The sequence below is a fragment of the Puntigrus tetrazona genome, unplaced genomic scaffold, assembly GCF_018831695.1.
Source record: "Puntigrus tetrazona isolate hp1 unplaced genomic scaffold, ASM1883169v1 S000001156, whole genome shotgun sequence".
NCBI lineage: Eukaryota > Metazoa > Chordata > Actinopteri > Cypriniformes > Cyprinidae > Puntigrus > Puntigrus tetrazona.
This window is the reverse complement of record NW_025048742.1, coordinates 266,756-279,084: the sequence shown is the minus strand read 5'-3', so window position 1 is coordinate 279,084 and position 12,329 is coordinate 266,756. Positions and strand designations below refer to the sequence as shown.

At 40.0% G+C, this 12,329-nt stretch overlaps 1 protein-coding gene across 3 annotated transcripts in view; it reads left to right on the top strand.

Annotated features, from left to right (window-relative positions):
- Nucleotides 1-12,329, top strand: part of cep112 (centrosomal protein 112) — a 108,839-nt gene that overhangs the window by 35,471 nt on the left and 61,039 nt on the right. For all 3 annotated transcript variants that reach the window (XM_043234530.1, XM_043234529.1, XM_043234531.1), the window contains exons 18-20: nucleotides 2,749-2,884; nucleotides 5,888-5,995; nucleotides 11,272-11,454. In XM_043234530.1, coding sequence (XP_043090465.1) covers nucleotides 2,749-2,884; nucleotides 5,888-5,995; nucleotides 11,272-11,454 — 427 coding nt within the window. The remainder of the gene's footprint in view (nucleotides 1-2,748; nucleotides 2,885-5,887; nucleotides 5,996-11,271; nucleotides 11,455-12,329) is intronic.

Genomic DNA, 12,329 nt, shown 5'->3' with positions numbered 1-12,329 from the left:
GATGAGAAGGATTTCCTCTGGTTTGATGGCACATCTTTAATTTGAGTCTGCTCGTCTTCCACTCTTCTCCGAGCACAAACCCCAGCCAAAGCCGACGGCCTCTGCGGAGCTGGCATTCCCCTTTCCCTGCCGCGTTGCTTTATTTGTCCTTCCTCGTTCTGCCTTCTCATCTCACCCCTCTCTGTGACGGATGGTGACGGACTGTCTGCTCTGCACTTCTCCGCTTCCACACCCTCTGTCAGCCTTTGTTGCGTTCTCACAGCAGTACACCTACATAGAAACCGTAAAGCGAACCTTGATGATGCTCACTTATAGATCTTATCATGAAGTTACCGGTCACTTTCAGACAGATTTCTTCCAACCCTAAGACTGAATACGGCGTGTAATTTAAAATATGGATAAACCATCCATGAAAAATCAATGCAGAGAACATATTAACCTTTTTTATAAGTGTAGATCCAGGTATATCCCTAACGGGCAGGACCTTCATCTGTTCTCAAAACAAAGGCAGCATATACCGTTACATGTGTTTGTTTATTACCGAATACACTATTTTTGGTTTGGTTTGGCCAGTGGTTTTCAGTTGGTTTGGCTTCAGGATGCAACGTTTAAGCAGTGAAGCGCTATGTCAAACGCATGTACTATACAAAACAAAGCTAAAAAATAACTGTAAAATGTACAATGCACACTGAACAAGTGGACAGTTGTTGAAAATTCCTCATTATAAAGTTTCATCATCCGCGAACCAGTAATGCGCCCCCGTTGAACAAGTCTTACCCACCATAAAACCATAAAAATAAAATATTCGTAGATTCAATCTGTGAATCCGTCTCTGCCTTAAAGGGTCATTCATTTCGCACCCTCATTTCATTCCAAATTCGTTCCATAAATAAAGTTATCATTTTTGTTTTGTTTTTTTTATTTCGTGCACAAAAACCTCTCTAGTAGCTTTGTATTCCACTTGGACTATTTTAAATACTTATTGCTTTTCTGAGCCTGGAAACACAATTTTAATTTTTGGCTGAATTAACCCTTTAAACTGTTCGAATATGGATATGAACTGCACACAGTGACCATGTATACACAGTGCCTGTTATCACTAGACTAGATTTGCAACGGGGCTCCTTAAGTTTAACCATTTGCTACCTCGAAGATCTACGAGATTGAACTATTTATGCTACAACAACGCTTAAAGACACTGTGTATTGAAGCAGACCTCATACTTCGTCCGATTGCAGTCTCAATGGCCATTCATTTACCAAATAAACTCCAACAAGGCCGTTAAAAGCAAATTGCAGACACTTTATCTGTACTGCAAAAGAAAGAACGTGCAACGACATGGTATGATTTTATCAATCAGAAATTGCTTGGTTATTGAAAAGTGGCTTTATTGACAAGTGGTTAGAAGGGATGCATTTAGAAATAAGAGCGCTCGATGACATCAAACAACAAAAATTAGAGGCAAAGCAAGACTTTTTCTTTTTTTTGGAATAGTATTCACTGATTAAATCTCCATAATGAAACCCAGAGCACATATAAAGAAAGTGAAAAGGAGCAGTTTTGGTTTCACGTCGAGTGTGAAACAAATTTGTGTTTGTCGTTGGCATTCTTTACAGTTAAAACAAGAAATGAACCACTAACTAAAACCTCTAACTCACTAACTAATCCTCTCGTCCTCGCAATGAGCCGCTCTTTCTTCTCTCTGGAACGTCTCAAAATGTTCAGAGAGAGCTATTTTTGTGGCTTCGCCTTTTTCTTGTTTCTTTCTTGTTTAGACGCCTGTTTTTCTTTTTCTTTCTTTCTTTCAGTGTTTTTTTTTTTTCGTCTGCTGGTTGCTCCACATCAGAGATGAGCAGAAGGCTCTTTTGTGCGCGCTCTGCCCTGAAGGCATTCATGTTGCAAGACAGATTAATAATTACAGACTACACAACAGTCAGGGAGAAACAATTTCTAGATCTTTTGATGTCAAACATGAGAGAGACCAAAATTACACAGAAAAGAGGCCATAGAAAAAGAAAAAAGGTCCCCAACTTTTTTTAATTTTTTTTATTTTTGCGTTTGTTTTGTTTTTAATTTCCTCTTATTGTCATGCCTGTTTTGTATGTGTGCACTAAATGAGATGATAACTAAAGAAGGATGTCATTGATGAAGAGGTTCGTTTAGAGAATGTGTTTTATATATGCAGTATGTATTTTAATAGTATAGTTAATTCGGTGGCTTTTGGATATGCTGGTTAACTTGTTTGATGAAGTACTAATATGTAGTTTCAAGGGGCCCTGGTGAATTGTTCTCTCAATGAAAAGTAATTACCACAGTAATTACACTCGTTTGAGGGAGGGCGAAATGTGCCACACACACACACACACACACGCACGGATATAGACAGTGAAAGCAGGTTGACAAGCTCTTTGTAGCAGTCTGGCTTGCATCTGACAGCTCTTTTGGCGGTTGTGTCTCAGCGTTGTTGTCAGACATGAGTCTGAGATGCTGTTTGTTTTGCGTCGACACACATTTGCGCGCCGAGATGGGCGCTGAAGTTTTCCGTGTGAACATAAAATGCTTCCCCAATCAGCTGATAAAAAATAAGCATAAAGCACAACGTGCCGCTTTCATGCGACGCGTTTTCCGTCTCAGCTATCTTAGAGCGCGTGAAACAAAGCTGAGTGAGGAGAACTTTCACTCTAAGAATAATGCGAGCGTAAACACGGGGTGACCCAATTTGTGGGGTTTTTTTTTTTTATGTTTTAGGGATAAAGAGGAGCAGCTCCTTCGTCTTCGGGACAGTCAGAGGCTTCAGGCCCAGCAGGCTGAGAGTGCACTGGAGAACTTTAAGAAGCAGGTGGAGCTCAGCTCAGAGAAGACCTACGCTGACATGAAGCAACAGGTGAGTTAAGGGCATGAAAGCAATGCTCTGTCAATCTCACAATAGTATCCTCGGCCGGGTATGACCTTTCCCACACTGGGGCATCATGTAACATTAAACAGTTGTATTCAAACACCTTGACTCACTTATGTAATTTGTTTTAGTTTCTTTTTTAGTCTAGAGTTTAAAAAAGTACATTTTGTTATCATTTCTGGCCACCCTTGAAATTAGGGACCAATTCTCGCAATTAACTGATTGCTTAAGTACTCATGAAGCACATATCAATGCCTTATTCTGCAGGACCGTATTTTCAACCCTTAATCTGACCCCATACCTAATCTTAACATCTACCTCACCATCTATTATTAAACACTCATTAGAAGTTTATTGAGGTGACTGTGTGACTGAATGTTTTACAATTGAGTCATAGATACTTTCAGCCTAAACGTGCGCTCTTTACCAGAATGAACTGCTATGTGGCAGCAGATTTTAGGCTGACATTCTTTCACTGATATCTCTGTACGGTTGAGTTCAGGGTGTATTTGATCTGTGGATTGTTCCAGGGAGTCCAGACAGCAAACGATCAGTACCGCAGACTGGGTCATAAATCCTTCAGTCTCGCAGGATGTCACTGCATTCCTCCATACGGGCAGCGAGCATCTCTCAGATGACAATCCGTGTCATTATAAAGCTTCCAGCGTGACCTAATAGTTAGCACATGTGCTCCAGTACGTGGAGCTGTGGTGCTCATGTGGGCATTGCAGGTTCATCTGACCCACAAGTCTTGATCTCATTTCCTCTTACCTTAAGGATTGCAGAGGATCTCTATTAGCCTCCTCAGCTGTATTGAAAAGCCTGTTTAAATCGGTTTCTCAGAGACAGCAGCCACTCACTTGGTATCAGATGAGCAAACCGATTAGTCATCAAGAATAGTTACTCATTCTGACATGAACGCTGTATGACTGTTTGTACATTCACCATTTCCATCATAACAACCCCCCCCCAAACAGCGGTGTTCGTTCGGTCCCATCAATACAATGCACGTGACTTCAGCCTCGTATCACATCCTGCGCACAGATGCTGGAGCGGGCCTCAGCGGCGCCACCCGGGTTCGCTGCCACAGCTGCGTCCAATGTGTCCACAACCAAACATTCACGCTATTGTTACCTAGCTGTTAAAAGCCTTTTATTTAGATTTATATAGCCTCAAGATAACAAAATGCATCATTCAAATTCGTCATTTGGTTTACTTCCTTAATAAATATTTCTGGTGTTGTTGTCAATGACGCATGAGTGCACATTTTATAAAGAAACCATATTGAAATGAATAATAATCAGTGACCAATGAAATCTGCATTTTCCAATGATAGATCGTAAAGGCCACTAGTCATGTTGTTAATGTATAAAGATTTAATACTATAAAAACTGTTAAATGCTCATTTCTTATGAAAGTTAGTGTCACAATCCCGACACTGCTTCGTTAATGGAGACGCGTAAAAGTTAAAAACAAACCACAGCCGTTCTTAGCACATCCATCTGCTTTGCTTCAAAAAGACTCACAGTCCTGTCATCAGTACTCTTATGAACTAATGCAGAAAAACAGAAGAGAAACTCATTCATTCCACTGAACGCCAGCTAGAGGAAAGCCTTGGATTGGACCAGTGAACACAAGAAAAAGCATACAGCATATGCACTATGCATGCTAATTGCTCCAACTGAAAGCGTATATTTTCTATGCTGCAAGTGTCACCAAATAAAATTGCAAAAATAAGGATCGTTTGCCTACGGTTGGTCAAACGGTTCCATCTGGGTCTGTCAGTACCGCTGTGTCGGTCTGGTTGAAATCCACTCATGAATATCTACGAAGCCATTTTAGCTTGCTTCTGCAAAGTCTTTCAGCTCAACTTTTTTCTTGAGAATATCAAAGTGCATCGTATACCAGGTGCGCCATCGAGCAAGTTTACAGTGTCAGAAAAGCCACATAACTTATAAAGTTATAAATGCACGATGGTATGAACTAAAAATACATAATGCAGCTGCATATATGTGTAATCTGTAATCATAATTAGCATGAAAATATATGAAATGTGTTGGCGTTTTACTGGAAACTTTAGTGAGTTAAACGTTTTTTGAGTGCTGCTGAAATGTAGCCTAGGTTCTTAAAGTAAGAATACCCCACATCCAGCGTTTGATAGAGCCCGGTGTTACTCTGTGTGCTTACGTGCGATCAGTAATGAGGTTCCCACAGGAAGTTCTATACAGGCCTGCATTAGGCACGTTGGCACAGTGTAGGCAGAGTTCTTCTAGAGCAGTGCACTGGGCAGAATGCGAGTGTGTGTGTGTGTGTGTGTGTGTGCGCGTACTAATGGTCATGTAGTTGTGGGCGAGCATTAGGGGATGCTAAAGCTCTCGCTGGACTCAGAGCTGCTGCCCACATCCTGCTCGTGTTCTTTCTGATTCACCTTTCTCTTTCCACCCTGTGTCTCCAGCGATCATCGTCTGTCCAAGATTCAGCCCACATCAAAGTGTTCCATTCTCTTTTCTTTCCACCCCCTCTCTTCTCTTTTTTGCTGTCCATTTGCATTCATCTGTTTGTAACAGCATCATAGAGAGGAACGTCCTCTGGATAATCGGCTCTGGCCTTGACTTACACGTGCTAAATGTAGAGTGTCTTCAGCCAGCTAAGAGAACAAATCCGTTATTCTGATATATATATATGTACATGCGTACATACATACAAATCATATTACCTTAAAACTGATATTAACTGTAGCACACACACACACACTGAAATACTACGAATAATATCAAAACTAGTGTGTATGTATATATATGTATATATATTGACACCAAAAGGTATCAATCCAGTTCGCATTAAATATTTAGATTATGCTAAATATAATTATTATCATCAGTGTGTTAACGGTACTCTCAGCCAACGTTAGTGTTACTAACATGTAATGTTACTCTGATGTACCCTTCTTGTAAATTTTAGCTCTAATTCATTGTGTTTTTCTGCTTTCAGATGGAGAAAGTAGAGGCTGATCTGATTCGCACTAAATCTCTACGAGAGAAACAGACGAAAGAGTTCAGTTACCAGTTGGAGGAGCTGCAGCGAAGATACGAGCAGCAGGTCAAAATTGTCTTTCAATCCATTTGCATTACATTAACATGACTAGCGACTTTCCTTTTGGCAGAAATGCAGACGAACAAACCATTTTCTCAGACTCCAGCGTTGAGCGACACAGTTCACATTCAAACGAATGATTGCTCTGGATGACTTGGATGGGGTGGCGCAGAATCGAAAATAGATTTATTTTTGCATTTTAAGATCCCTTATCGTATTCCATTCAGTCTCCACTTCCTCCTGATTAAAAATGTGACGTGTTCATCATTTAATCAGAGGTTTACTAATTGATAAGATACTGGCTTTTTGGGGTTTTACTGACTGAAGATAAGAATAGCAAATATTGAAATATATATTTATTTATAAGCATTGCTGTAAAAATGTTTGCTGTGGCAAATGGTTTTAAAGCCAAAACTGGGAGCGAGCGGCTGAAAAACAGTTGACTTACTGGTTACTTGGTAGAAATGTCCCTGTCCTTAAACTATTGGTACAACCTCAAGACATGCTATTGATGTTGCTTAGTTTTGTTTTCTGTATATTAAAGCAGAAGGTCTTAAACCATCTCAACCTATGATCCAAATAAGACGTTTTATGTGTGTATGTATGGGCGGCACACCTAGAAAACTATGGTTTATGCAGAATTAGGGCTTAGATTTTGTATTTTGTTTTATCTTGAAAGTTAGATGAGCAGTGGTTATTTAGGTAACTTTACCTACATCTGTTACATCTATTAGTTACTTATTAGCGTGCATATTACTGTAATATTAGCTGTTTATAAGTAGTAGTTAAGCACATATTAACGCCTTATTCTGCGTGACCTTATTCTACGTTCCTAATCCTACCCAATACCTAAACTTTTTTGCCATATCACCCACCCTTTTGTTACATTATACTGTATATGTTTTCAAATAGCACAATAATGCCTCATAGTTGTTTGTCAGTATACAGTTATCCATAACCATACACTTTCCTCTTCTGCACAATGGGAATACATAAAATAAACTCTCTCAAATGTCATAACATAACTAAACATTAAAATGTTTTACTTTACTCAGTAACAATGTGGCACTTTCAATTTCAATATATACTTTTCATATCCAACCATATGCAAAGCATACTGGGAACTAACAATAACTGCCAAATTGAGCTATTTTTTTTCTAAAGTGAATAGGTAACCTTCTTTCCTTTTTCTTTCCTTACTCAGTTCCTCAATTCAAGCCTCAAAACTGCTAAAGTTTCCTTAAAATAATTAGTAAAAAATATCTAGTGGCTTTATTAGTGAAACATTCTCAGCAACGCTGAACCACACAGTTTAGTCAACGTGGAATCAATTCCGTTCAGCTTTCATCAGTTTTACTTCTGTAATGCGTCATGTATCAACATAAAACTTGATAATCAACTAGAAAAAGTAGGGTGATGAAATATCAGAACAGAGCCACATGGCCGGAGGGTGGTTGAAAAATAAAACGGTGCGAGTTGTTCTATTTTAATAAAAGATTACAAAGACAACCAGTGTTGTCAAGTAGACTCAAAATGTTAAATTTAAGTTAAAAATATACTACAAAATATAAAATGCATAGCATGTTTTGGCATAAAATAATACTTAAATATTTTTGTTTGTGTGAAGTATTACTCCATCGTCAGTCGATGAAACCTCATTTTGTTTTGTTCCTTCAACTGCTTTGGAAGCCTCAAACAGCTTTCCTTCATCAAAAGGCAAATATTCAAGCTAGTGGCTATGCAGCTAGGTTAGCTTGAGGACAGGGAACAGGGTTGTCAAAGGGAAACGGGCAAAAACGCACCGTCTTGCCTAGTATTTGCTATGCTAGTTTCCTGTGGTGCTCACAGCTAGCGGCAGACAGGTGGTTAGCAGGGAAACTTGCTCCTATTGTTCCCACACGCCTGTTCAGATTGAGTAACGATTCGAAGTAACACCAGGAACATGTAGCCTTTTTAGAAAATAGATATGTTCGGTTTTTTAATTCATGTCAAACAGAGTGTTAAATGTTGTTCCTTTGACCAAAGGTAAATAATCGTAGTCGTCCCTTAAACCAGTGAATATTATGAAGGAACATTAGTGCCACTAGAGGGTGACCAGCAATCAAATGGGCCAGAGAACCATTCAGTCACATCAGTAAGTGATGCATGCACAAAAAAAGGCTAGCACTTTATTTTAAGGTGTCATTATTACACATGTGCTTACTATTTTAATAACGCTAAATCTAACCCTAACCATATAGTAAGTACATTAATTGATATTACTCAGTGCTTAAATGTACATTGATACTGTGACAAGGACAACTTAATACACACATAATATGTTTTTATTATTATCATTAGAGTTAAATGTGTAAAATATTGCAAATAACAATAATAATAACTAACTACTGGTCCGACAATTAGCAAATTTAGCAATTCTCTCCCTTCTTTTTAAGACGTTTCACCAGTTATAATTGCTGTGATAATATCACTAGAGAAAATAATAGCAATTTTAATGAAACTGTGGCAGATAAGGTTGCCAAGGTAACAAGCCTTCAAATATGTCGAGCGTCTAAATTGATTTGTTAAGTTCAAACTGCAATGGCACTCACCCGGAGTCATCCAGGTAATTTTTAATCCCAAAAATCAAGAAATATATTTGCTTAGTGAAAATGTCTAATTAAAAAGTCTATATGATACTTCAAATAGTTTAATATAACATTTTTGCATGGTAATTAAGTACATCCTCCACTGTAAGAAAGAAAAAAATCCTGAAAGGCTCTTTCTATGTGTGCACTGTATGTTTATTTATTGGTTTGTTTGGCAGCACATTTCCTTAAACCCCAAAACACAAGACATTGTGAAATTGAAAATATGAGTTAACCCTGATGGAAACATTGGACCTTGGAATTAAGTATTTTTATATAATTGTATATTGCAACTGTCTTGAACTTTGGCTGTACTGTACTTACCTCAAATTATTACAATAATACATTTTACTGATTTGTTAAGCATTTAGGAATCATTGTAAAGCATCTATTAGCATCTGTGGGTTTTTTAGAGCAACTTTGTAAAGGTTTTTAAAGTTGACAACAATCCAGTCGAGTGACCCCTCAGTTACTGAGCTGAGATGTTTATTGCTGGTTTAATGAGTGTACTGTGGTCTGAGGGTCACTTTAGCCATTCATGTTGACACAAAGAAACATTCCCCAGGATTCCTATCAATGGGACTTTAAAAGAGTCCCATTTCTATAGAAGTGTTGTTTCTCTTTGACCTCCTCAGTATTTGACGTCGGTGCCGACACTGAGCTGATGTCTGAGGTCACAACGAGTAGGAAGTTACGCAGCATATGACATTAACAACATCCCACTCACAACTGTGGAGGCTACATTTGGAGATTGCAATCTATCCTATCAATCAAAATCAACCACACCGTCCATCTTTTAATCTCTCTTTTTTTCCATTTTCACGTCAAAAGGCGCATGCAAACAACTCTTCAGAGTTTCTGTACTCTGAATAATAGAATATATTTTACGCTACTCTTCTTTCTTCAAACAGAACCCCTACTGAGTACCGCCAAGCTTCCCTCATCTCCGATACTGCACTCTTTCCCCGGGGAGCCTCCTTCAGTCGCCCACCGCTCCATGACCTCAACGCTGGCGCTCTAGGAGGGGGCGCTAATCACATCTGCCCAGTGACAGCAGCCATTCAGCACTGGCGCTTTAAGAGCCCGGCACCCAGCAGCCCTTTCTGTGACGTTTCAATGTTTTCAATCTTTCCCCCTCCCTTCGCTTTCCCACTGTCATATCGGCATATATTTGGCGTGGATTTTCACCCTGCGTCGAAAAAAATTAACTCAGAATTGTCAAAACCAAAGCCTTGCTTTGTCACTTGTCCGACAAGTGCTGTGGGACGGGTTTAACCCATCACAGCAAGATGTACACGCGGCTTTAAACTAAGGTAATCACTGATCACGCTCTATTCATCTGTCATGACGTGTTTATATTGCAAACTGGATGGTCGGATCGTAGTGTACCTCCCAACAGAGACCTGAGAATCAGCATGTTTACCCGAGGTTAGCATATTAATGCATGGCGTGTTATGAAGAAATCTGTCCTTTTCCTTTAAAACCAGAGGGTTGCATCCTTTGGCGGTCCCTGATCAATTAGTTGAGGCTCTTTCTGTTGGCTATTCGGTTTTGCCCTATTAGAGATGTCTGCTTGCATCCACGTCTCTTCCTCTACAGAAGTCGATAAAGCGGGAGAATGAGGAATCTTCTTACCAAATCTTGCTTCAGCTTGGAAATGCTATGGGACTGTTCGAAGCGTCTATTGTGGCCTTGTGCCTGATTGGCTGGGGGAATCAAGCTGAAATCCCATTCATCACCTACACTCAATAGCACCACAGCAGCCTCTAGCTGGCAGGCCAGGTAGGGTGCCGAGCCGCACAATGTGGGGGGATTAGCTCGAAAACTGCGGGGACCAGGCCTCTCACTGCAGGCTAGCTGGGATATGGGGGCCGAACCGGCCAAGGTCACCGTCTCCCATCCGGAGGAGAGTGGGAACTGACCTTGGGAACCATTGGCGCTGAATCTCATCGCCAGGCGCGGCTCACCGCACAGCAGGTGCAAGTCAGCGAGATAATGCCGCTGCTAGCTTTTGTGTTCTTTCAACATTTTCCTTCTCGCTTTCAATGCTGACCGCGTTTTTCTCTGAAAAAAGAAGTTAGCAGGGATGCCGAGCGGATTGGGTTTTTTAAGGCTCTTAGTTTTTCGGTTTTTGTCAAAGCGCAACACTTTGGATAAGGATTCAGAAGTAACAGTAAGTGGTTATTAAAGTTGCAGTACATCCACCATGACGTTATACTGTATGGACAGATAAGACATTTCAAATAATTTATTTTTTTGAGCATTCTCTAAATAGGATTACAGGTAAAAATCTGCAAGCAGATAATGTCTTAATTTCTTGTTTCCTCATCATTAATTACAGTCATGGTCATAATTTCAAGGCCTTTTATTTATTTATTTTTATTGTTGTTGTATTTTTTTTTTTCCAGTGCTGTGCCACTGGCCTTGACAGTGCGATTTTTTTTTAACGAGAGCTGAAAGAGAGGCTAGCTTGTCGTAATTAGCGCAAAAAGCGGGAGGACAACAACATGTGAGATCATAGTGATGCATAAACTTGCGTAGGCTTCTTGTGTTGTGAGGCAAACGTGAACTTTTTTCTTCGCTGAGCCATGCACAAGTTGTCATGACGACAGGGATGTTCCGCTGATGAAGTCTTACTCCTTGTTGTCCAATCAGATTGTGGAACTGAAACTGCAGCATGAACAGGAGCGGACGCACCTACTCCAGACACACAATGCCGAGAAGGACAGCCTGGTCCAGGACCACCAGCGGGAAATCGATAGTTTGGACAAGCAGACGAGGGCCGCCATGGTCCAGCAGCGAACGCAAACCCAGGAGTGGAGAAAGCGCGATGCTCAGGTAGGGGGTCTATTCCTTTCCGTCGCTTCACTATTTTGTCTTTCAAATTAGAATAATGTTACAATTGATGGCTATTTTGCACTGTGTGTTCTATTTTATAATTTTTTTATTGCATTTGTATATGTCCCACTGCATCGAATACCGTTTACAAGGTACTTTAAAAAAAAACTGTATTTCGCGTACTTTTTCGCAAACACTGTTGTCATGTTTTTATTGTACCGTGTGGAAAAAAAAACAACAAAACAAGGATTTAATCAGGAAGAATTCTAAAACGCAAACTTTTTGGGCATTATTTTGAAGCGCAACTTTGGGAGAATTCAATAAAAATTCATTGAAAAAAAGTGACTGAAACCACAGGATGCCGGATGAAGAAGGTAAAATCCTCAGCCCATAGCCGCTGTGGCCTTTTATTGTAAACCGTAGGGTGCTTTCTTCTTTTCTTGAGTTGTTTATATTGGGTTTTGTAGTATCTGTTCGCCACCACTGTTTTGTCGCTGTGGTGTAGTTAGCATTTATCTGCTAATAAGACCTATTCTCTAATATCTCAAACTACTGCATATGTCATATAGAGGATATTAATGAGCTCCTGAGCCCTAAAACTTCCATTTTGGTCATCAGTGGGTTTCTGGTGCCTGTTGTGCCAATTGCCCCGTCCGCTGCTTCCATCTTCAGCCTGGCTATCGTGAGATCCCTGTGGGAAGCCGTTTGATTGCCTAAGCCCCCAACTGTGGATTCATTGGACTTGTCAAACCCCGAGATTAAATGTAAATTGTCAGCATGGCTAAATCATATTTATTGGCTGCTAGCAAGAGAAACAAGTTTAAAGATATTGATGCTGCAGATCACTTCACACTGAGATGCTTCACGACGGACAT